Source organism: Pristis pectinata, chromosome 5, assembly GCF_009764475.1.
Source record: "Pristis pectinata isolate sPriPec2 chromosome 5, sPriPec2.1.pri, whole genome shotgun sequence".
Lineage (NCBI taxonomy): Eukaryota > Metazoa > Chordata > Chondrichthyes > Rhinopristiformes > Pristidae > Pristis > Pristis pectinata.
Genome location: NC_067409.1, coordinates 46,440,622 through 46,467,438, shown reverse-complemented (window position 1 = coordinate 46,467,438; position 26,817 = coordinate 46,440,622). Strand labels below are relative to the sequence as shown.

Here is a 26,817-nt window from a genome sequence, read left to right as displayed (position 1 = left end):
CATTAAGACTATATTCTGCCAACATATTTGACCTAACAAAATGAACCACTTCATACTTATCTGGGTTGAACTGCATCTGCCACTTCTCAGCCCAACTCTGCATCCTATCTATGTCTCTCTGTAAACCTCTGACAGCCCTCCAAACTATCCACAACACCCCCAACCTTCTTGTCATCCACAAACTTACTAACCCACCCCTCCACTTCCTCATCCAGGTCATTTATAAAAATCACAAAGAGTAAGGGTCCCAGTACAGATCCCTGAGGTACACCACTGGTCACCGACCTCCACTCAGAATATGACCCTTCAACAACCACTCTTTGCCTCCTCTGGATCCACACTGCAATGTCCCCTTGGATCCCATGTCTCCTCACCTTCTCCATAAGCCTTGCATGGGGTACCTTATCAAATGCCTTGCTGAAATCCATATACACTACATCTACTACTCTCCCTTCATTGATGTGCTTAGTCACATCCTCAAAAAATTCAATCAGGCTCGTAAGACAGGACCTGCCCTTGACAAAGCCATGCTGACTATTCCTAATCATATTATACCTCTCCAAATATTCATAAATCCTGCCTCTCAGGATCTTCTCCATCAGCTTACCAACCACTGAGGTAAGACTCACCAGTCTATAATTCCCTGGGCTATCCTACTCCCCTTCTTGAATAAGGGAACAACATCTGCAACCCTCCAATCTTCCGGAACCTCTCCCGTCTCATCGACGACGCAAAGATCATCGTCAGAGGCTCCGCAATCTCCTCCCTCGCCTCCCACAGTAACCTGGGGTACATCTCATCCGGTCCCGGCGACTTATCTAACTTGATGCTTTCCAAAAGTTTCAGCACCACCTCTTTTCTAATATCTACATGCTCAAGTTTTTCAGGCCACTGCAAGTCCCCACTACAATCCCCCAGATCTTTTTCCATGGTGAATACTTACGTAAAGTATTCATTAAATACCTCTGCTATTTCTTCCGGATCCATACACACTTTCCCACTGTTGCACTTGATAGGCCCTATCCTTTCGCATCTCATCCTCTTACTCTTCACATACTTGTAGAATGCCTTGGGGTTTTCCTTAATCCTGCCGGCCAAGGCCTTCTCATGTCCCCTTCTGGCTCTCCTAATCTCTTTCTTAAGTTCCTTCCTTTTAGCCTTGTACTCCTCCAGATCTCTAACATTACCTAGCTCTCTGTACCTTTTGTATGCTTTTCTTTTCCTTTTGACTAGATTTATTATAGCCTTCGTACACCACAGTTCCTGTATCCTATCATGACTCCCCTGTCTCATCGGAACATGTCTATGCAGAGCTCCACACAAATACCCCCTGAATATTTACCATATATCTTCAGGGGGTATTTGTGTGGAGCTTTGCATCGACATTGAATAGGTATTCAATCGTGACCTCAGGTGCATTCTTCTGTGGAGTTTGAACCTTCTCCCTGTGACTACGTGGGTTTCCATCGGTTGTTCTGACTTCCTCCCGCATTCCAAAGGTGTGTAGGTAGGCTACTCAACCAGTGTAAATTGTCCTTAGTAGAGTGAGAGAATGGAATTGATGGGAATGTGGGGAGAATAAAATGGGATTAGCATAAATGGGTGGTTGGTGGTTGGTGTGGATTCAGTGAGCCAAAGGGCCTGTTTCTGTGCTGTATGACTCTATGACTCTATTTCTGCTCAATGACCTTTCAGTTCTGATGTTTCATTTATGATTTCAGTTTTCATTTATGTTCTCAATTTTCCCTGCATAATGCTTTTATTGAAATTAATAGCTTCTTTCATCTCAAAACAATAAATCTGCTGCACTTTTTTTTTATGGTTTACAACTTCTTTCAACACTAACAATGAGATATCCTCCATAAGGAGACCTGGCCTTTCTGAAATGATGCCTGCACTTCAACGTCATGGGAAAGAAGTGATTTTGTTTCGTACAATATAATGCACCAGACACCAAATGGGTAATCATCACATACTGTTGAATACCAACACTGTTAATTCATTATTTCCAGGCCAAGCCTATAAGTCAGATTTGATTACTGTTCACTTAATTAAGCAGAAGCAGAAATAGGAAGACACAGCTTGCTAATGATTTATCGATAACATGTCCATTATCCTTCAGAGCCTATTCTTCAAAAAGAAACCCGCGTCTTGAGAATACCAAAGTGCAGTATCCATTTGAAATTTTCCTGGCATGTCTATGTATCAGCTCTGGTTTATTCTAAACTGCATCTGTAGATTTATATTTATCAACATGGATACAACAAAATGCCTCAGAAGATTACATTCATCTTCAGACATACAAGGTCTAAGCCTAGCATCATAATCATTCTCCTTATTTGCCTCAAATCTTAATCTGTTCAGCTTGGCTCATACCTGGTAAATAAATGCCCCGAACTATAACTTATGGAAGGTCATCAACCTGAAACATTATCTTCACAGATTCTGCTTGACCACCTAAATATTTCCAGCATTCTCTGCTTTTATTTCATTGCATTTGCAGTACTTTGCTTTTCAAGCATAATTACAATTTATCAAGGTTGGCATCACACCTTCATTAGTCTGCATTTAAAAAAAACTTCTAATCGCAATAAGACATTATAGCACAGAAGATGAGCACTCATCCTAACAGCATAATCCTGGGACTAGAGCGATTCAATATAATCTAATTTTCTGGACTTATTCAGAGCCTTGCCTCCTTTAAAGTTGTCAAGGCATCATAAAGGTTTTTAAATATTTCTGACAAACAATCAAGTAAACATTATTATAATTGCTTGAAATTTTTTTTATTTATAAATATTCCATTGCTAAAAAAATCTTTGATGAAAAAAACTTTGGTGCAAAAAATACCACCAATCTAGTTTTTCCAGTAATAATCATGGACCCTTTATCATTTATTTGCCAACTGGAAGAAGCCTTCTTCTGCTTACTCTTTCCAAACATTTCATAATCTGTAAAACCCTGCAGAACCCCACTTAAACTCTTCTGTATTTTCAAGCCTCTCTACTGCTCATACCTCATTATACTTGGAGTGAACTCTCCACCCCTCCAACAGCACTTCTGCAAATGGAATGCCCAGAAGTATGCTCCTTGCACTAACTGTGGCTTTGCCAAATCTTTCTCCTATTTCAATATTGCTTCGTTATAAAAAACAATAGTCATTAGAATTATATTAGCATTATTAGTCTTTTCTTCCTCTCTTCATACCTCAGGGGAACTATGTTCATATATTTGCATCCTCGAATTAGTCTGTAACTCCATCCTAAGAACCATTTTATCCAAAATGCATTACTTCTCAATACCCACTAGCCAATAATTTGCCCAAACTTTTGAGTAATTTATATCCAGTTGCATTTTGCCATTGTTTACCATGTCCCCAAATTAGGCATCGTGAGCAAACTCAATATCATTTCTCTTGTGGCACTGTCCAAATTGCATTTCGATTTTACAACCTCCGAAGCATTCCACTTTTTTTTCCTAGTCTTAGAATTGCTTTTGGACAATTTATTTATTCCAATACATTTACCTACTGTAGGTATTTTTAGCTGGTTTTGATAAATAGTCTGTTTAAACTACTTTAGCAAACTGAGCTTAGTTCCAGAGAACAGAAATTCCACCTCATTATTTGCTCAAAATACCTTGTGAATAACACCCTTGGAATGCCAAGCTGCTCGCAAAGTACTTCTCAACCCTTTTGAGGTCATCTCTGTGTTTTCTATCACAATTTTTTTTGCAGAATTTATGGCATGTTCAACAGATATTTAAAATATTTTCTCAAACAATTTGTCTCGAAAACAATGGAAACTAAAAACTGCTTCCTAAATAGCTATTTGAATATCTCATGACGCCTCCTTGCTTGAACCAAATAAAGCTTAAAAATCTCACTTATTTTCCTTCTGCTAAAATGACATTTACAAATCTCATATTTCCTCTCCTCAGTCTTAATACAGCAAATTCAGGAGCTACCTCCTTTGACTCTGTCCTTAGCCTTGACTCTATCAACATTTATAAATGTCACCTCAAGCTTAGTCAGAAGATAAATAACTTCACCTATTATTAAAGGTGGATTAGTGGTTACCATCACATACCTTCTCCATCTCTACATCTGTTGTTTTCCAAATTTTGCAATAATAGATATACCTCCATTACCATTTCTAAACTGTAGAAATAAAAATGAAGGTAGTGCTAATGGTCACTCCATTGTGTTCCTGGCTGATATGTTTCAATAAAATTTGCTTTGCTTAAAACATGGCAGTCATACTTTCGTGCACACCAAATATTTTCACAGCTGTTTGCAACCTTATTCTGTGGTATCAGTACCAGGCAGTGAATTAACTTCACAACACTAACCTTTCCTTTGAATCTTTACAAAGCATCCGCATGCCTTACATCTTCAGCTTTGTGTCTTGGAAATCTCCTTCAACACTGCCACCCTCTGAGAAATCTGCACATCTGGTCTGAACTTACCCGCCCCACCATGTTCTTTCCTATGAAAGCATGTGCCAAATAAATGATCCTTTTTTTGTTTTCAGCTGAGCTTCTGGCCATTACCCTTAAGTTGTGCAATGTGGTACTTCCTTCCACGAAGCCTCATGGGGTATTTCTAACTTAAATACGCAATTACTAAGTTGTTGCTCAGATTTGTTTAAAACTTTCAATAAAATATTAACATCATTATATAATAAAAAACAATTATCCGTAAATAAGATGCTCAGGATATGATTTCAGCAGCTCTTACCTCCTCTCTTGTTTAGTTTCGCATAGCCGGGTACGTAACTGCCTGACATCACAGATGAACTACTAAAGGAAGAGTGGGGGAGTGCCCCAATCAGTGGCTCGTCGCATTTCTCTGTTTAAAAAAAAGGAAAGTATTTACATTATCATTTTATGAAGATGAATGATTGCAGTAAAATATAAATTTCTCCACAATATTTGAACATAGTGCAAATACAGTAAAGCTCCATGTATCTGGTATCCTCAGGATTTTGGTGGTGCTGGATTAGCAGATTTTCTGGATGATTGGATTTATAATATCCCAACAAACATTTATTTCACTGTGTAAGAGGGAGTGCAGGAATGGAGGCCCGTGTGTCAGAACAGTCAGTACCCAAGTGAACCAGATGCTGAACCAACAGAATTTGCAAATAGTCACGTGGCAGATTGTTGAAGTTTTACTGTTTGCAACACTGATGTTCATGCGTCACACAATCTGATCACAACATTACAAATATTACAAAGTAATCCAAAAAGGCCTCAACCTTTCATTGAATATATAGCACGTCCAAATTCTGCTCAATCCTGATAAAAAGCACCTTAGATTCAGTAAAGTAAATGAACACACTTCCTCAACTCAACACCAAAATGGAAGTTACTCCATTTTAGTTTGTAAGGGAGTGTAATGATTTGGAACATTTCCTTTCATCCTATACTGATGGAATTAATACCTGGGAGACCTCTTTGATAAATGAGTTTGAGCAATATCAACCTGCTTAGTGCTGGAAATCTAACACAGAACGTGTGAAAGTGTCCAGAATATTGTAAAAAAACTCTTAAAAAAACTTAAGATAGACATATGCTGGCTGGAAATGGAAAATATTAATAGAACTGTTTTGAATGACAGGAACATTATATACAATAACCTGCCTGAAATATATATTGCAGTAGAGCTCTGTCAACCTTAACTCTAAGTACCTGGAAAAACAACTCCAAATTTGTTTTGGAGAGCAAAAGGACTCTTGCGAATTGTTAGCCACTTACAAACTTGCACATGCTCAGCTTAGGAATAATAGGCTCAGGGATGTAAACCACATTCTGTCCATTGACATTCATTTGTTTTATGATAAAATAGTAGATGCCTCAAATCTGAGAGAGAATGCCAGACTTCCAGCTCTGGAAAGTGTCAACCCAACAGAAATGCACAACTTATTTCAAAAGTGTGGAAAGTACAGCAATGCAATTAAACACACAGATTTTATAACAGCACCATTATTGCCATCCAACTTCTTTTCTACAAAGAAAACCATTAAAACAGAAAGTGCTGAAAATACTCAGCAGGTCAGGCAGTGTCTGTGGAGGGAGAGGTACAAGTCAATGACCTTTTCTCAAAAGCCTAGTTCCAATGAAGTGCCTTTGACTTGAAACATTAACCTTTTTCTTTCTCCCTGTGAATGCTGTCTGACCTACAGAGTATTTCCAGCATTTTCTGGTTTTATTTCAAATTTCCAGCATCTGTGTTTTTTTCCCACTCTTCACATAATTAAAACTATTCCTGCAGTAAATTGTTGTTAGAGATTTTAAAATGTCAAATTTTAAATTTAAGAGATAATGTTTATTTTTCCCAACTTTCTTAATCTCTTGCACCTGATCATAATCCTTCTCAATCACTCTCTAACTTCAACCCCTTTTAATGACTGTTGTTTTGCTCTTTCTTCCATAATCAATAAATCATTTTGGTTAAAGAGAAAGACAATCATTTACTTTGGTCCCAAATGTCCTATGGTTGAAAAAACGTTGACTGATGGGTGTAGGAAGATATCCTACGTAATGGAGCTCACCATGAGATGCGCTGTTGATGCTATTCTACTAACATTTAATTCAAATACAATATCTGGGGAGAATTTATCACCTGTTTAATGTTTCATTCTAATACAACAAGGAGGGTTGAACAAATCCAAAACTACTGTAAAAAGTTTTTTTTTTAAAACAACAGCTGGTACGGATTGAAAAAGGAGCACAGATGGTAGGAAAAACTAAATTTTGGAAATGCTAAATAACTCAAAGCGATGTCAGAAAAGTAAAATGCTTTAATTCTACATGACTCACTTTGAAATACATTCTGGTGGCATGTTAGTACAAGCACGTATAACAGTACCACACTATATGTGTTGTGTATTGTATAATAACCCATATTTTATGAAGTAATAACATTATTGTTGAAGCTCATAAAATGATGTACAGTAATTACAATATAAAGTCTGGTGTAATAAAATCAGACTTTACCGTCTTTCTCATGACTGTTTTAATCAATCACCAAAATATGCACATCTCTTTGTACATAATGTAGCCTAGAAGACTGATATAAATTCAAGTAATGGTCAATTGTACAAAAACATCAATTAAACAGACAGAAATTAAATAATGCATGCAGCAGAAAATTTAAAGAAAACTGGTTTGTTGACTTAACAAGATTTTGTTATTTATAGTGCAAAAATTCTTACATTCTATAATACGAATCTGACCTTCCTTTTACAAGGGCAGAACAACTTAATCTGGGATGCTTAAGAGCTTCTGAAAAATCTTGCAAACCCATGAGCATCCGTTATTGCTTTAGATTGCCAGCGAGCATTCTTCACTCTCTAAACTGATGAACCCAGGAAGGAACATTTGAAACAACTGAGGCTGAACCAGCTATATTACTGTTATAACAAGACAAATTTGGAGTTTTCACTTTGTGCAAAGCTTCATGCAGAATTAAACTTTAGCTTTTCATTTAGTAACCTATTTTGGAAGACTTTTTTTCCCTGTGATGTCTGTCCTTGTTACAATGGGAAAACTTGCATGCTCTTATTGTCACCAGGATCTGTACTGGTGGGGCCTTTACTCTTGGGAGGTTCAACATGCCAGATTAAACTGCGGAGGAGGGGCCTGACAAAAAAGACACCAAGGTCTTTTAGATTGGTGGTCAGGTACAGACCTTTAAGTTTGGTGGTCAGGGTTGGTGATCAGGCTCTGTACCTGACCACCAACCCTGTCCCATAAAAAGTGAAAATTGTTAAGGAAACAGCAGAGGAGAAATCAAACATTACTCCATGTGATGGCCTTCAGGAGCCAGTGACTCGTATGACTGCTTGGGGTGAAAGGTGAAAGGGAACCATTGGCTCCTGGACTGTTCAACACCAAGACAAAAACCAACATTGGTTTTTGAAATGTATGGACAGTGTGCGAAACAGGAAAGCTAGCTCAGGTCACAGCAGAGATGAGACATCTTGAGTGTCATTAAGAGTACATGGAGAGGATTATGAGTATTAATAACAGCCTTTGGAAAGATTCTGCTGCGTTCTGGGTGAGGTGAGGGGAACAATAAATTGTTCTTGCCATCCTTTCTTGCAGGGAAGTGGAAGCCCATCAGCAGTAGATTGCTGGAGAATGACAGAGTATACGTGTCCAAACATTCGCACAAACTGCCTCATAAAAATCCTCAGCATCCTCTGACCTGAACAATCTCAAACCAACACCTGTATATACAGTGCAGCTATGAAGATATGATCATCAATGTTGCCCAGAGGCATTGGAGATGGATTGGCCTTATGCTTTGGAATGGAAGCTGTTTCCATTACCAGATGAACAAAACGACGGACACTGGAAGGTAAGCAAGAATGAGGCTGCCTGAAAATATCATGACAAAAGGCTGTAGAAGACAAAATGAGAAAACAGGGACACCACTGTGAAACCATTGAAAAAGTTGGTAGAATATAGGGTGGATGTTAACTCTCATTGCCCAACAGGGCAGAGGCATAATGGCCAATAAGCAAGGTTGAATGATGTCTTTTGCAAATGATATCCTTATTCAGAACAGTAATATATATTAATTTATTAATCAATTAGATTAATTTCTCAAAAGAACTTAGCTCTTCTGTCCCTTGTGTGTCATTGCGGAGAGACTAGCAATTTACTGAATTATATATGATACTCAGGGTAGTTTTATTTGATGTAAAATTTGTGCCAGAGGTTTTTCATTTCACACACAGATGGACTGAAGGATTAGAACAGACCACTGCCTCACAACATGGTGTGGATGCTGCAACTTAAATCAAGAACCTGAAAAGATGAGCAGTAAGCTGCTCCCTGGTGCAAGATGTTCCCGAGGACAGTGACATCACTTTCCAGAAAAAGGTTGCTCAGAAATCAACAATACTCTGCAGCTTCACCAACTTTACCCACTATATTGGGTTTCTTCATCAGGGAACAAAAAATCTGCTTACACCTATGAAAGGTATGTTTCTGTTGATGGCTGCATCTAACCCCTGAAGTGTTGTTGTCTCCAACAGAGTCTGCATATAGCATTGTTCATGAGTTTATAATGGAATAATACTTAACTATCACAATAATTCACCCTAAACTAAAGACATCTTTCTAAAACAACTTTGTTATCGAAATAATGGACTGTTTAAGTAACATTGGACTCTTTATTAACTGTATTCAAGTCTGAAATAGATACAGAAATACAGGAAGAATGAGGCAGAAAGCCTTTCTGCAGCTTTGTGCTTATGACCCCTTCTTTCGGGATCTTTGATTGGAAACAATAAGCAAGGGCAATAAATTATGCAAATGAAACAGGTACATTTTTATGACATTTTTGTCATAGCAGCATTCAGAATGAGTGATGTAATTTATCAAAAATACTAGTCACAGCAAAAGAGCTACAAGCACTCATGTTGTGGAAGGCCTGTGATCACATCTCCATGATATCATCCTTTCTCGCCTTTCCAGACAGCAGAAGAATAGGCCATGTGCCCCTTCATGCCTGCTCTGCCATTCAATAAGATCATGGCTGATTTCTAGCTTAACCTCAACTCTGGTTTCAAGTTTTAACCCTCTAACCCTTGATTCCCCAGCAGTCTAAAATGTATCTATTTCTCCCTTGGATACAGTTAACAAATTAACACCTACAGCTCTGTGTCAAGTCAAGTCAAGTCAAGTCGAGTTTATTCCCATATGCACAAGTACATACAAGTACAGGTGCAATGAAAACCACATTTGAGGTAGAGTATTGCAAAGATTCATGATCCTGCGAGAAAAAAAAAGCAAATCTTCATCTCCATCTTAAAGAGTGATGCTTCACCCTGAAACTGCAGCCCGTTTCTAGATTCCTCTGCCAGGAAAACATCCTTTCAGCCTCCACAATATATTGTTTTAGAAAGCCGCGTCAAATATATTCCATGATCTTGTCCTCAAGGCAACCTTTGCTAATTTTATTTGTCCTGTCTTTAGGAAGTCCCATGACTTTGATTACCTTTGTTGCAAGCCCACATTATTTCTTTATTGTTAGTCTGTCTAACAGTAAAGATATTCCCAAGAGTTATGTTCATCTCTTTGATATCTCTTGTCTCCACCAAAATTGTTACCACTCCTGATCTTCTGCACTAAGTTCCTTCCTCACTTCTGTTCTAAAATCATCTTTCATTATTTGAGCTACACCATTCTTTGCTTTCTGTCTCTTTCCAAAATGCCAAGAATCCTAAATGTTCAGTTCCTAGTGTTGGTCACCTTGCAAACTCCTCTCTATAATGGCTGTAAGATCAAACCTATTCACCTCTAGTTGTACTATTAATTTAGCTATCTTGTCATGAATACTTTGTGCATTCAGACTGTTGCCCTGCATCGCATGATATCTTGGAGATCGCTGAAAAGACTGTGGCTGAGGACTCAAGTAAGATTTGGCTCCCACTGCAGATCCCTAGTTCCCAACTGATGCTAGGCCAGGGTCCTTGAGGCTCACTCAGTGTTAGCCAAGTTCTCAGAGCCCACTTGTTATCAGGCTCAGAGTCCACCTCATGCCAGAGATAGTCAACAGAGGCTAGCCTGGGCTTGGGCAAATGGAGATCAGCCAAGCTCTCACAGAGCAAGCTTGAGGGGCCAAAATGGAATGCTGCTTTTCCTATACACTAAATATTGATATTTTAATGCATTTTTCTACCAATGTAAAGGTTGAAGCCTTCACTTCTCACTGTTCTGAAATCATGAAAACTTCTCAGTTACATGCAGAAGTTGAAAAACATATTAGCTCCTCACTAAGTCGGTGCACAGTAACTTTGGTTGAGATAAGGGAATGCTCGCACTCACCAGTAGCAGAATGCTTTCTAAATTGAACAGTTGGTAACTTATATTGTCTTGCAGTACAGGAGAAAGCCACTCCACCCACTGTGCTAATGCTATCTCATTAAAGTGCCATCCAATTAGTCCCACTCACCTGCTCTTTCCTTTCAGCACTGCAATTGCTTCTGTCTTAAGATGATGTAAGAAAAGAGCAGAATTTGTTGCCAAAACCATTTGATAACAGCAGGATATTTTTTGGTCTTGAACTTGGATCATAATCAGATGAAAGTTTTGCTTTGTAAGCTCTGCCTGCAGCTGTGTGGTAGCTGGCAGAACTCATTTCTTTTTGAGGAAATGAAACCTTCAAGCATTGCTGAGTTGTAAGCTGGTAGCTGCCTCATTGGAGTCTGCGTATATAAAGATGTGAGTGCCTACATGTAGCACTCAGGAAATCTTCATCAGAAGAACACGACAGCAAAATCGTAAATGAGAAAACTTTTCACTTGATGCACTGAAACTCACAACAAGCAGCCAATCTTTATATTCAACAAAGAAAGATTGTGACTCTCCGCTGAAGCTGTAGTTCACTTGAATCCAAAGGTATTTTTGTGACTGTGACACTCCTGCCTCTTTACAGCAAGTAGGTTCTGGAGGAGGATGGGAGGTAGATTGTAAAGGGAATTCGAGGATTTGGCAATTTACCTTCTTCATTTCTCAACATTAGCTGCTTGTGGAAGACTTGACAAGTGAAGCAACAATGAAATATCCAGGTTGGCAGCAAAGTGCTTTTAATGTGTAAGTTCAGTAGTAACCATGCAGGTAATTTTTGAAAGGTAGATAGGTGCGTGAATATAGATAAGAAGAGTTTCAAACTTATCCAACACATCAGTCAACTACCCATATTTTAAAGTAACTACTTGGATTAAATAAAAGGAGCACTGCTGAAAATTGTTTTCTGACTTGATCCCCATCACAAGAAGCAGAAAGATTACTGGAAGGACAAGAAACATGATGCACATTTTCCAGATAAGGATTTTTTTAGTGTTATTAATCAGACTTAGTGCAAAGTATTGATAGGGCAGCCATTTTGCTGCATCTTTTACTTTTCAGTTTATTGCTGCAAAGATTATGTCTTGTAAACTTAAAAAAAATCGCGTCTTTCTAGATAAAACAAATGTTAAAAATGGAAACTGGAATAATAGAGTTTGCTTTCTGAGGTTGAAGCACTGATATCAAATATTTGAAATGACTAAAGAGTTTTTTTGCATTTGGCTGGACTGGATGGAAAATGACAGCATCTGAAAATGGATATAAAATGCCATATGCCCAGGTCTATTATTTTTTTTAATTCTGGTAAGCAGAAGACATGGGCAGAACAAACAAACTGCAATAGTTTAATTTAATTCATAGAGACACCACATTGTCCTTTTGTTCCAGAGGGGCATTTATAATTTAAACAACTTGAAGCAGTTACTTCTTTGATATTTTTTTCGCATAACAATTGCAATATGTTTAACAGGAAATATTCAAGTGCCTCTAGCAATTTTGCCTTCAGATTTATGATTAAACAATGCCTGAGGTTGTTTGTTAGAAAATAAAAGTCTGCATCCTGCCGAGATATTTGATGGTCTGACAGCTGTTAAGGAAAACAGATGAAATTCAAGCCTGGTAGCCTTTCTTTAGTCCCAATGGAAGCAGTTCACAGCTCATGCATTTGCCCTTATTCTGGCAGGAGATAAGAGGGTCTTTTTGTTCTTCAAGATCTCCAACACCAAACACTGCAAAATCGAGACTACTGGTCACATCAGGAAGGAGAGAATATTAAGCAAAACTGTATTTTTTTATATGAATGTGGTCACTTCAGATACATACCTACCAGTATTGAGAATATAGTGTCCTCCAGATTATTCCCAAGCTTCAATTAAAAATAACATTAAAGCATCCTAATGAGCCTTCATAAAAAACATTACCCTCGTTTAGTTCCGAAAAAAAGGTACACACTGGAATTCTTTCCAGAAGCTACCACTTGTATACATAGCCAAAGATATAAGTAATATTTTATGCACAAGGAAATATTTAGTTTTATCAAAAATCTCTTCTTCTTCTTCTTCTTAGGCAGTCCTTTGGAGTCGAGGGTGGTTTCCTTCATCTCCGCTTTTGTGGGTTCTGAGATGGTTAATGAGACCAAACTTGGGATGTTCCCACTGAAACTCACCAATTTTTATCGATGTACCATAGAGAGCATCCCATCCAGATGCATCACGGCTTGGTATGGCAATTGATCTACCCAAGACCGCAAGAAAGTGCAGAGAGTTGTGGACATAGCTCAGTCTATCATGAAAACCAAACTCGCCTCCATGGACTCTGTCTACACTTCTCACTGCCTTGGGGAAGCAGCCAACAGAATCAAAGACCCCACCACGCCAGTCATTCTCTCTTCACCCCTTTCCATCAGACGGAAGATAAGAAAGTTTGAAAACACACACCACCAGGCTCAAGGACAGCTTCTATCCCACCGCTTTAGGACTCTCGAATGGACCTCTTGTACAATAAAGGAGAAATCTTGATCTTACAATCTACCTTGTTGTGGCCCTTGCACCTTTTTTGTCTACCTGCACTGCACTTACACTGTAACAATAACTGTAACACTATATTCTGCATTCTGTTATTAACTTTCCCCTTGTACTATCCCAATGTACTTATGCTTTGGAATGGATGGCATGGAAAACAAAGTCTTTCACTGTATCTCAGGCCATGTGACAATCATAAACCAATTACCAATGTGGGAACTGCAGATTCTTCCACAAATGAGGCACATGGTGGTTGAAAAATGGGGTAGGCAGGCAGTCCTCTGAGGGCTTCTGCATCATCTCAATACATGGCTTCAAGGTTCTCAACACCATCCTGAATACTCTTTCTCATGGGCTGGACATTCTCAGGAATCGGAATCAGATTTATTATCACTGACTTGTACGATGTGAAATTTGTTATTTTGTGGCAGCAGTACAATGCAAAAACATAAATATTGCTATAAATTACAAAAATAAATAAACGGTGCAAAAAGGAATAACGAAGTAGGGTTCATGGACCATTCAGAAATCTGATGGCAGAGGGGAAGAAGCAGTTTCTGAATCGTTGAGTGTGGGTCTTCAGACTCCTGTACCTCCTCCCCAATGGTAGTAACAAGAAATCAATGATTTTAAAGGATATTGAAAACACAAGTTGATATCAAATATTATTCTCAGCCTTGATACAGTGTCTTCCTCTGAGCCTAGTTTTTGGATGCCTTCTGCCTAGTTTCTGCCAGCTCTGATATTTGTATACTTTTGAGAGCTCCTTCCCTTGCTGGTTTATTATGGCCCATTTCTGTTTGTCATTTGCTGCCAAATACTATCTCAGAAGTCAGTAGCGACACATAATGGAACAGTATACCAACTCTACCTTCAAAGCAAATGCACAGCACCAACTAAAGGGGATTTCAGGCGCAATACTAAGAGCTGAGTTCATTTCAGCTTGCAATATCATCAAAATTGGAGGCAGGGGAGGCCAGAAACATAACCGTGAGTGAGCAAAGTAGCAAAAGTGATTACATCCATCCCAGCAAGAGGGCTGTGGATGTTTCTGCTGCCAATCATCTGCGCTGACCTTTCTCAGCCACTGTGGGAGCTGATAACAATGAACAAATTAAGCACAAAACAAGCTGCAATCTTCAGAAATGGTTCCAATTGTTGGCAGCTCAAAAGAGTAAAGAAACTGCAAATCTGACGTGATTTCAATCTAAATGAATATTCTAGTTATGAAAGTAGACTAATAGTTATGGAAGTACCAAAATACCTGTCTAATCTTTAGACATCAGCAGCCAAATTTCTCAGAAAAATGTACCACCCCCAATGCATGCTCATATGCAAATTATGACTGAAGTTATCTGGAACAGTGCCTCTCCGAAATGCAAACATTTAAAGTATCTTTTTCTCTAAGATACCAAAGTACTTGAGAAAATTAAGATCTCAAAACAGATATTTCCTCTCAAACATAATTAGCTCTGATAGTTCGATCATCTCTTTTAGATGGAAGTTGGGTACCTTCCAAAAATTTCTTGTGCAGTAAATGTGCAGATGGTTCCAGGTTGATGGGATGGCCCATGTTCAGGTTTAAATAAACAATATGCTGGAAACAGGTCAGACAGTATATGTGGAAAGAGAAAGAAGGTCTGAAGAAATTTTACCCTGAAATGTTAGCTCTGTTTCTCTTTCTACAGATGCTGCCTGACCTGCTGATTGTTTCCTGCATTTTCTGTTTTTATTTTGGTTTCCAGCATCTGCAGTTTTTTGGATTTTCAGGTTCAAATATATTTGAAAGCCATTAAGCAAGGAAGATGTGGCTGACAAAAAAAAAATCAGAAATCTGAGCTGCTGAGGGATGATGCTGAGAAAGAGAAAAACATTCTAAGACTTTTCAAGATGCAAAACTACTCTGGCCAACTTCAAATTTTGCTGCACCATCTGTAGAATGCTGAATGTATCAGTGGAGATCTGTGCCACTACTTATGTTGTTTTCTGCATGACAAAATAATAAACTGCTTTGGTGCTTTCACCATCATTTGATATGGACTGTTGCCATTTCCTTTGAATGCTTATTCATCTGCCATATCAATGACTTTTGTTGTCTTAATTCTTAAAGTGCAACAAAAAATAACTGAACTAATCTAATTGGAAGGGAGAGAATCATATGAATCTCACCTCATTTCAGCAATTATATTTATTTCATGCCTCTGGAAAGTGGGAAGATTGGTCTGGGTTATCGTGGAGCCAGCCCACCGCCAAAGTCGAAGGTAAAGTCAAGTTTATTGTCATATGCACGATTACATGCATGCACAGGTGCAATGAAAAACTTACTTGCAGCAGCATCACAGAGATATAACAAGGGATAAGCAGCATTCACAAGAAAATTACACGTAAATTGAACATAAATTATACACAACTTTTGCAAGAAAGAACACATTTAGAACAAAAAAAAGTCAATTTTGTGCAAAGTGATCACAGTGTTGCTATACTGAGGTGGTGATTAGGGTTGTGCTGGTTGATTCAAGAATCGAATGGTTGAAGGGAAGTTGCTGTTCTTAACCTGGTGGTGTGGGACTTAAGGCTTCTGTACCTCCTGCCCAATGAGGGCTGCAAGAAGATGGCACGGGCCAGATGGTGGGGATCTTTGATGAGAGATGTTGCCTTCTTGAGGCAGCACCTCATGTAGATACTACCGATGGTGGGGAGGGATGTGCTTGTGATGTACCGGGCTGAGTCCACTACTCTCTGCAGCTTGTTACGTTCCTGTGCATTCAAATTGCTGTATCAGACCATGATGCAACCAGTCAGGATACTTTCAACAGTACATCTGTGGAAGTTGTTAGAGCGATCGGTGACAAGCCGAATGTCCTTAACCTTCTAAGAAAGTAAAGATGCTGGTGCACCTTCCTTGTGATTGCATCTATGTGCTGGGCCCAGGACAGGTCATCCGAAATGTTAATGCTCAGGAATTTAAAGCGGCTGACTCTGTCCACTGCCAATCCCCCAATGGAGACTGGTGCATGCATAGTCTCTGCCCCACCACACTTATTATTTCTGAATGCAGAGGTGGATGAGCCGCCCTCTTTACCCCAGCATCCCTACCTAAATCCAAATGTCCAACAAGCATCTCACGAGACAGATCAGGCTCCAAGTAGCGGGTCACAGACAGGACAACTAAATCCACCCTCCTGGGAACACCCTGACAGCCTTCAATAGGTTGTCAGCTGTCAAAGGTGTTTTAACAATTTTTAAAGGTACCTGATAATCAGAGATAGTTAAAACATTTAATAGATTTAAATTTTTATATTAAAACAATAAATTACTAAAAAGCACATTAAAACACCATCAACTAATTAAAAACTAAAATGAAAGTAATATGATGTGAAATAAGTAGAGCAGTTACTGTTTCCATGAAGTTGGACCTGGTTGTCATTTATATGCCAAGCCATTCACTTGTGTAAAGCTGAGGGGTGAATGCAAAGTGCATCTGGACCCTATCTTCAGAGAGGCACTGCTCGACTGCTGGATTTAATGGTCAGTCCAGTGATGGAGCAGATAGGTAGATGCAATGGCGTCTGATTTTCAGGATGTCTCAGATCTGTTTAACCAGGTGTGTGCAGAAGTCTGAGACTTCCTCAGGAGTGAAGGGCTAATATAGCAAGCAGTTCCCATTGGAACCACCAGCTCCATACATCTCGTAAACATTGAGGGAAAAATTGTTCTCGCAAGAAATATTGAAATCTACTGTGTGCAGCATAATGGGTTAAAGTTTACTTTTATTTTGTCTTTTTGAACAGGCTTAACAAACTTTGGAGATAGGTAAGAACGGGGCAATTACATAGCATGTCTGAAGCCCCTCAGGATAAGCCAAAGATGCAGTGAGGTCCTCCTGAAATGTAGACATTATTACGTGCAGGGAGACAGTGCAACCAATTTGCTTATAGCAAGGTTGCACAAACGTCAGCAAAATAATGACCAAGCAATGGGCCACAGATGGCCGCAATTACATTGATGGTCTACTGAGTGCTAACTGGAAGAATGCTGATTTACTACAGCCATCTGGGTCCTCATGTCTGGGTAGTCACAGGTATGTGCTCCCCGTTACTTTAAAAAGACACTCACTCAGCCTGCATGCTGCGCTGGGAACCTGGTATGAACCCCTGCTCTCCCTGCTGCTCAAGTCCACACTAACGGCCTGCATTCACCGAGCCCCACATCTCAGTGCTAGGAAACTGAACTCCTTGCCCTCGTCCACCCAGCTGCAGCTCCAACAGGCAGACTGTCCATGCCAAGTCACGGGACAATTCATCACGGTAGGAACCCTGATGGAGGGCAGGGATTCCACCATGTTCCCAGCAACACATCACACAGCAGTGAGGAGAGAGGAGTTCAGAACAGAGAACACTACAGCACGGTACAGGCCCTCTGACCCACGATGTTGTGCCAACATTTTATCCTGCTCTAAGATCTATCTAACCCTTCCCCCACATAGCCCTCCCTTTCTCTATCATCCATGTGTCTATCTAAGAGTCTCTTAAATGTCCCTAGTGTATCTGCCCCCACAACCTCTGCCGGCAGTGCGTTCCATGCACCCACCACCCTCTGTGTAAAAAAACTTACCCCTGCCATCCCCCTTATACCTTCCTCCAATCACAAAATTATGTCCCCTCATGTTCAGGTTCCCAGCACAGTGGTGCTCGGCTGCAAGAAGAGCGGGTGTTCACACTAGGTAACTGGTCAAGCAGTGCAATCAGTCACACATCCCTCTTTACATGCTGCTTTTATGACCTCTCTTAGTATGAGCGCTCTCTTTCCTGGAAACACATCCTGGGCACTAAATGAGGCACAAGGGGAACACCTTTTGGCAGGAGGCATTAACTGTATATATTTTAAACTTCACTGCTTGCATTCTATATTCACACTGTAAATTGCAGGAATGCATTGGTGCAGCATTATCAACATAACATCTGGGACTTTATGAATATGATGCTCAATGATCTATCTCAACAAACAATGAAACGGATATAAAAAGAAACAGAATTGCAGATAAGGAAATAGGATGAATTGGAGACAAATTAGATGAAAGCAGATAAAGGATCTCAAGGAAAGGATCAGAAAATAAACTGAAGAATAAAAATTAAATAAGCAGATGGAGTATATTATCGACTGACCCTTGACAATGAACGAAATAAATGGCAAAAGAGTGTGCAAAATGAACACTCATTCTAGACCTCCAATGTGTGGATCCAATGTCCTCTCTGTGCTGACCAGGAAGAGTAGAATTAATTTCTAAGTTCATATGATTTGCTGAATGAAGAAGACTAAAGTACATCTAACATAATGGTTATCACTTGATATAATGATAATAGTCAACCAGTTATCATAATCAAAATCTATCAATTAAAGAATGACTTACAGTTAAGGTAGCACCTCCCACAACCTCAAAACATCCCAAATTGCTTTAAAGCGAATTAAGTAATTTTGAAAATTAATCACCATTATAATGGAGGACAGCAAACTCTCACAATTAAAGCGGATCCAGATAATCTGCTGATAATCCGCTTTAAGTGATGTTGATTGAGGAATAACTATTCCATACTGAATATTGATAGAAATCCTGGAAATAGTCCTATGTTCTTTGAAAGAATGTCACACAATCGTTTCCTTCCCCTTGAGGGAAAAGGTGGAGTCATGGTTTAACATCCCAGCCAAAAGGTGGTACTGCTGACAGTACAGTCCTGTCACTGGTGTGTCAGCTTTGGAGCTTATTCTCAGAACTGTGGAGAAGACTTTAAACTACAATCTTCTGATTGACAATCAAGAGTGCTACTGATTGAGCCAGAGCAAAGGCTATTTAGTCTCTTGACAACTAAGAAATGACATGAGGAACTCATGCAGTGGAGACCTTCTTCTTTCAAGTCAACTAACCTACCACATCTTGTCACTTATACTTGGCACCCAAAATAATATTTTCTCGGCTAAATTCTGTTAATTTATATCACTACATGTCAAAATAGCTTGGCATCCTGAAAGTGATTTCATTCCCTCACAAACAGGAATGTGAAAGGCAATACTGACACAAAGATACATAACAAGTTTTAGAAGTTGCAAAGAACAATTCATCACCACCTGGGGTGATACTTCACGGCTTCATTGGTCCCTTTCTGTGCCTTCAATCTTGAGTGTCATGTCGCTGTGGATCACATTATTAAACAGACTCTTACTACTTGAATTACCAGCTCTAAATGGCTGCTGTAGGATTAATTTGCATTAATGCCATAAATCTATCAAATTTTATGACATGCAATGAATTTCAATGGGGAGCCTCAGAGCAAGACTGATGGGATAGATATTTGTCCTTGGTCGCTTATACTAAATGCAGAAATGGAGTTAGTTATAAAAAAATAGAATGCAGATTACTTGTGTGTGACTTCAATGGAACCAAACTGGAAGTGAACTATGGTGTATAGTCACTGCTCTGAATGCACACTTAGTACAACAGAACAAGGACAAGAGTCTTCCCTTTGATGCCCATTATGTGTTTTGTGTTTAATATTTTTCTACAATACCACAGCCATTGAATTAATATCTCCTTTCCTGTCCAAAGGATTATTTTGTCTGCACACCTATTTCCCCATGCACTGAGTTCTACACGGAGCCCCATTTCTCTGTTCATCCAGTTTGTCCTGCATGTATCTATAATTGCCTATGACATATGGAACTGGTGTGTATTCCATACCAAATAACCATTTGCATCATTATATGTCATCAATTTTGTGACAACATATAATGAGGTACTTAGTTATTTGCAACATATTTAAAGCATGGTTATGATTTGCAATAGATTAATGAAAAATAGAGCAAATTGTACGAGGAAAAACAGATGGCTGGATGTACAATTTTCATTAAAATTATAAACTGTGCTCTTTGCTTTAGCAATACAAATGAGGTATATTGTGTATATGATACAATGCAAAATCTGTAATATATGATTGAATTATACACAGTGCTCTGTGGGTTGGATAGGAAAAATCTGTATGATTTTAAGTTGTCAATACATATTTTAGTACAATTTTCAACACATAATTATGCTGTAATTTTAATGGGAAATATATTTCTAGGTATAATACTATAGATGCATTTTTAAATGAGTAAGTTACCACCATTGTGTTTCAAAAACTGTAGGTGGAATGTGGCTTTACTGAAGTTACCCAGTCCTTCTGGTTTCGAATCTGCTGGTCTTCATAAAGATTTCTATTTCTATTTCAGGCTCTGCACCATTGGCAAGATTGGGCCAGTTAAGAGTCAACTACACTGGCTTGGAGTTACATACATGCCAGGTTAGGTTAGTAAATTTCCTTCCCTGAACAGCATTAATGAACAAGTATTTTTTAAATATGACAAATCAGTTGTTTTGTGGTCATCCCTGCTGATAATTAACTTTTGTTTTAATTTCCATATCATTAACAGAAATTAAACTTCACAGCTGCCATGGTGGCATTTGAACTCTGAATTGTTCGTCCAATAACTTAGCCACTACTTCATCATCATAATTAGTTGAGGAGACTGGGTGAGAAGATGTCTTTGTTTCTCCTGATATCTCCCAGATCTCACATAGATAAGCATCACTGTTTTTGTTCTCAAATTACCATAAATTACAGTGCAAAAGCCCAGTGAGGAAATAAAGGCAAGTGCACATACATGATAAAGCAAACATCATTTGTACACAGCAAATGTTAAGTTACAAGGTACACTGTCGGCTTACTGTTTAATTGAATTTTATATTGAAATTAATGTAGATAATTGAGTACCTCAATGGAAAATGTGTCTCATATTGTAGTATTACAAAGTTGAATTTGTGTCAGTGATTTTGATTTGATGGAAATATAGAGGTCAACATTAAAATGCTTTTGCTTTCCTAATCAAGTACCTTAAAACTTATAGTTAGTATATTCAATGCCAGTAGGGAGTAAACAGGATAATCAGCATTTTTGCATGATAAAACATAAAAGTCAAAGGACACTCAACTCCCAAGTCACAACCTAATTGATTGCACACTGATCTTTGGCCTCATTCAATGCAAATAATGTTCAGTAGATATTAAATTGGTTTATTATTGTCACATGTACGGAGGTACAGTGAAAAACTTTGTTTTGCAGGCCATTCATACGGATTCATCAAATAATGAACACTGAGGAGTAATTGCAGGGCCAACTAAGAGTCATCCAAATCTGTGGGTTTGAAGTATTATCAGCGGTGTTTTTAAACTAGTTATTTTCTGAGGGTCAACAATATCACACCATTTCTGAAGAACTTACATTGCCTTTATATCTGACTATGGTGTTACCTGCAAATGCCCAAAGGTCCAGGTAGGGAGGAACTTATGGGATTGTAATCATTCTGAAATATATTGAAGCAGGTCTTTTGTTGCCCTCATATCACTGGCTGCCCACTCTGGCGCTATTTGAGCCAGCACGGTTCCTGACACAGACCTCCACTTCAGTATGGCTGAATGCAGCACAGAGAAACTGCAGCACTCTTACTAGTTCACCGGCTGTCAGCTGTGACCAGTAGCACTCTTAAGGTCACTGAATGTTTGAATATTCAGCAAAACTTAGAACATGCTAACAAATGAAAATATTGTTGGAAATTTAAGACCCTTTTTTTTAATCCTGTAGGAGGTCAGTCAGCCCATCAGGTCCATGCAAGCTCCCAAAAGAGCTCCTAACAATCCTTTCAGTCCTGCTCCTCCTTCCTTATTTCCAGCTACTTACACTGAGGGGTAACTTACAGTCACCAACACACCTACAAGCACGTCTTTTGGCAGGACAGGAAACCAGAACAGCTGATGGAAAACCATGCGCTCATGGGGAGAATATGCAAACTCCACACAGACAGCACCTAAAGTCAAGATTGAACCTGGATCCCTGGAACATTGAGGCAGCAGTTGTAACTGCTGCATTATTAAGCATTTCAAAATTTAGAAAACACTCTCATACACATTTAAAATCAATTTTAATTATTATAACTGTTGCAGAATCATGGAATGATTAGAGATTAGAAGGAGGCAATTTGGCCCATTGTAACCCTGCCGACCTTCTACCAGAGAAAATCTCTAGCTCCAATCCCCAGCCTTTCCTTAAAAACATTGTAAATGTTTCTTCGCCGTATATTTATCCAAATATCTCTTGAAGGCCACAATGGAATCTGCTTCCACCACATCTGCAAGCAGTTCATTCCATATTCCAGCCACACACTGCTTAAAAAATCTCAGTCTTCATTCTCATCCCCTCTATTTTGTACCTATGACTTTAGTCAACAGCTTCCCACTATCCTCTCCATCCAGACCTTTATCTTTATTAGTCACATGTACATCAAAATACACAGTGAAATGCACCTTTTGCATAGAGTGTTCTGGGGGCAGCCCACAAATGTCGCCACGCTTCCGGCACCAACCCACAACTTCCTACTTCTATCAAATCTCCCATCATCCTACCCTTCTCCATAAAGAAAACAGTCCCCATCTCTCTAATTTATCCTTGTAACTGTAGTCCTTCATCCCAGGAACCATTCTCATAAATCTTTTTTTGGACCCTCTCTAATTCCTTCACGTCCTGCCTATAGCAAGGAGACCAGAATGGAATACAATTCTTCAGTTGAGGCCAGACCTGTGTCTTACATATTTTTAATGTGACTTCCTTGGTGTTATACTCTGTGCCTCTATTAATAAAGCCCAAAAGAATTATGTGGGAATTCTTAGCCACTTTTTCATCCTGCCAGCCACTTTCAATAATTTGTGCATGCATACCCCTAGGGCCCTCTGCTCCTACATCCCCTTCAGAACAATATCTATTATTCTATATTGCCTGTCCTCGCTCATCTTACCAAATGTATCACCTGGACATAACCTGGATTAGGTTTAGCAGGCAGACATTCCGTCCTGAATACTGGAAAGCTTGTGGAAGATTATGCTTCCCCTTTGAACCCCATGAAGCAACATAGCCAGTGGCAACCATCAGTGATGTCATCTAGGTGTAAGATGCCATTAGTGTCTTAAATCGATGCAAGCATATGAAACTGGATCTTCCACAGGCAAAAATCCCAGCATAGCACTGGCATCAGGGCAGATTATCTGCCTCAATATGTCTTGCTGCTTCAGTAAATTGATTACATCTTTTATTAAACCAAAACACAAATTTATTTAACATTGCACAGGTGTATCAATAGTCCATTGTACAAATCCAAACTTACAATAGTGATAATCAAATTCATGAAATATTTGTTCCAGTTTCTAAATCTTTTCTGTGGTGGTTTTAGGCTTGTTAGGTTTTTTTTCTTCCCCCCCCCCCCCCCCCACCCTCCCCCATCCACATTGGTCATGATGAATTCCAATGACCGATGTGTTGTTAATGCATGATTGAGTTTACAGTGGTTTGAGAAGGATTAAGAACTGTAATCTTTTAAGTAAGAATTCTGACACATCATTAAAGTGGCATGAAATACAGGTGCTTGTGAGAGGCTCATTTGCACAAAGGAGAAAATATCTGGAAAGCTTGATTTTTCTCATTTGTTTGCAGAATGAACACACCGAATTGTTTGCTAGACAGAGAACACTCACCAGCTATTAAAATTAGACTCCTCCGTAATTATTTTAAATTTCCACTCTGGTGTGGCATTGATCAATTAATTAACAATTGTATAACACAATGCTGTACTCCAAAATCCCCCTTGCGTTTTATATAAAAACCTGCTTTCGCAACAAAATATGCTTGACTCACATCAAAGTGGAACTAAGTTAACACTTTTTATGTTCCAATGTGAGATGTGTAAGGTACAGGTGTTAGTGCCTGCTGATTCACTTCCTGATGAATTCATACCAACAGAAAGAATTTACTGTATTCACCAAATTCTATTAGTGACAATAATAGAAATTCTAATACTAATGTATCAGACAAAATCAGACAAAGTTTACAACCAATATAATCACTCGTGCCTTAAAGGGATGGGAAATAACTATAAAGTCACAGAGTCATACAACAGACAAACAGGCCTTGCAGCCCACCCTCTCCATGTCGACCATCAAGTACCCACCTACATTTACCAGCACTAGGTGCGTAGCCTTCTATGCCTTGGTGACTCAAGTGCTTGCCTGGATACTTCTTAAATGTTGTGAGAGTCCATGCCTCCACCAGCCTCTTAGGCAGTGTGTTTCAAATTCCAACCACCCTCTGGGTGTAAAAATTCTTCCTTATATCCCCTTTAAACCCTTTGCTCCTTACCTTAAACCAATGCCCTCTGGTTATCGACACCTCTGCTATGGGGTAAAGAATGTTTTATACAAATTGTTCCCATCACATAGGAAGGTAATAGGTGTCTCTGGTAACATCACTGGAAGAAAACTCCCATATATCATCAGTTCTTCAGAAACAAAACATGTGTGCAAAATCTCAAACCAGTCTGAATATAGCTATTCAAAAGAAGAAATGGTTCTACTAGCTGGGAAATATGCATGTTGCAAAATAAATAGCATTTTCTTTCCCCTTTAATAAGCTTCTCCCCATGCCTCATTGCTGCCAGGAAATATGACGCCAAAGGTAGTCAATTTAACCACTGACCAAAATATTAAAAAGTTGCCTCTCTGGAGATATACTCCCATAATATAATCAAAATGAATTAACAGTCAGTCATTTAAAAGTGTTTAATAGGCCATTAAATACGTAAAATGAAATCCAAATTAACATTGAATAGGTCAAGTGTTGTAATTAGTCATAAAATCCTGGTGTGTGCAGATCAAGTTTAATAATTACACACCTCAGTAGCTGACTGATCTGGCAAAATCAAATCATTATTTGATAATGGTATATTAATGAATTGTCCCTTCAGAGTGATCCAGAAATGTGGGCCATGAGATCAGCCTAGATTTATTAACCCGATATATTTAATGCAAGTTTTGGTGTTTATCTGAATAACTTGTTTTATCAAAATAGCTTCTGAATTACCAATGCCTTCAATCACATTTCTATTAATATAGATCCTGCTCAAGATACCACCACTGGAGATACAGTTTGTTCCATTTTTAGATTTATGTCATTAGAGAGAGACAATGTGCAAAACATAAACAATATTCCACACTGCATAAAGATTTATTTAATAATCCTGCAATCCAAACTGCATGCATTTTCAAGGAGAGCACTAACTACAGACTGGACTACAACACTGTAGAATCAGTTATCAAAAGTCACTCTGCTGTTGAGATTTCCCAGTTGAGAGTACAGGGTGATGGAATTTACCCTATAGTGTTGAAAGCACAGTAACTGACCTTACTTATGGAAGAATATGCTCGAATTGCCCAACTTAAAAGCAAATGTCTGTAACTGAAGAGAGGTTGATGTTCTTATGGCAGAGAAAGGTAGACAACATTACAATTAACCCTACTTGGCAGAAATATTGACTTCCTCTTCTCAGTCCTCTAGGAAACACACCACTTGCCTGCCCACTGTCAAATTTGGTCTGCATCTGTCTGAGGTGATTCACTCAATGTCTGTCTTTCAGATGGGAACCAAATTATTCTGTAGGGGAGTTGTCATCAGCAAATAGTACAATGTCACTTTCATGTTCTGAGGTTGTTGATGAAGATACAGGCTAGTCTTTGGGGATCCTTGTGTGTGTTTTAAAAGAGAAAAATCTCTGTTTAGGTGCCTGTGTTTCTCTCCTCTAAGCTAATTTTGTATTCAATTTAACATTTGAGATAAATGTAACAAACATTCAAATAATCTAAAATAATCTAAAAATTAATTTCATTTCATGCTGAACATTGCAAAAATACTATAGTTTAAACCAGAAACCAAAACATTCAGCTCACTAGTTTGTTTTGTAGCTGAACTAGCAATTGCATGACAGGATGATGTGAATTAAACATTCTGGCAGTTACTCATTCATGAGGTTTTGCATAAATATAACAAGTATATTAGTGTGGAAAGACTGGGATCTACTTTCAATTCCCTTTCTTTGGTATCAACATATTTGCTGTTTCTCACTCAGCTGCAGCAACACCAGTTACAAGGATATTGGACACAAATGAACCAAGGAACATCTGATAAAGTCCTTGAGAGCCTATGTTTCTACAGCACCAGTGCTGATCTTTCTTAAATCAAGGTTCAGAGTGGTTCACAAGATGCTTCACTAGAAGGTATTACGTAATTTCCAATCCTCAATTTCCTCTGTTCAAAGCAGAATGGGAGCTGAATCCACAGAAGCCACATACAGCCAGCAATGGCTTTTCTTTCCACCTGCATAGCTACCTCTGAAACCTTCAAGGATCTGACTGTGATCCTCTCCTTACCCTTTTTTGTTGCCAGACATTTAGTCCCACATGAGAAATTATTTTTTTTTCCAATTGGCAAGTGTAACACCATTGCTTTGGCCCTGCTACCAGCTA

The 26,817-nt window shown here is 38.8% G+C and overlaps 1 protein-coding gene across 1 annotated transcript in view; it reads right to left on the bottom strand.

Annotated features, from left to right (window-relative positions):
• The window catches only part of cntnap2a (contactin associated protein 2a), a 1,327,865-nt gene that overhangs the window by 882,324 nt on the left and 418,724 nt on the right, over positions 1 to 26,817 (bottom strand). The window contains 1 exon segment of the mRNA XM_052015905.1: positions 4,739 to 4,849. Within this exon segment, the coding sequence (XP_051871865.1) occupies positions 4,739 to 4,849 (111 nt within the window).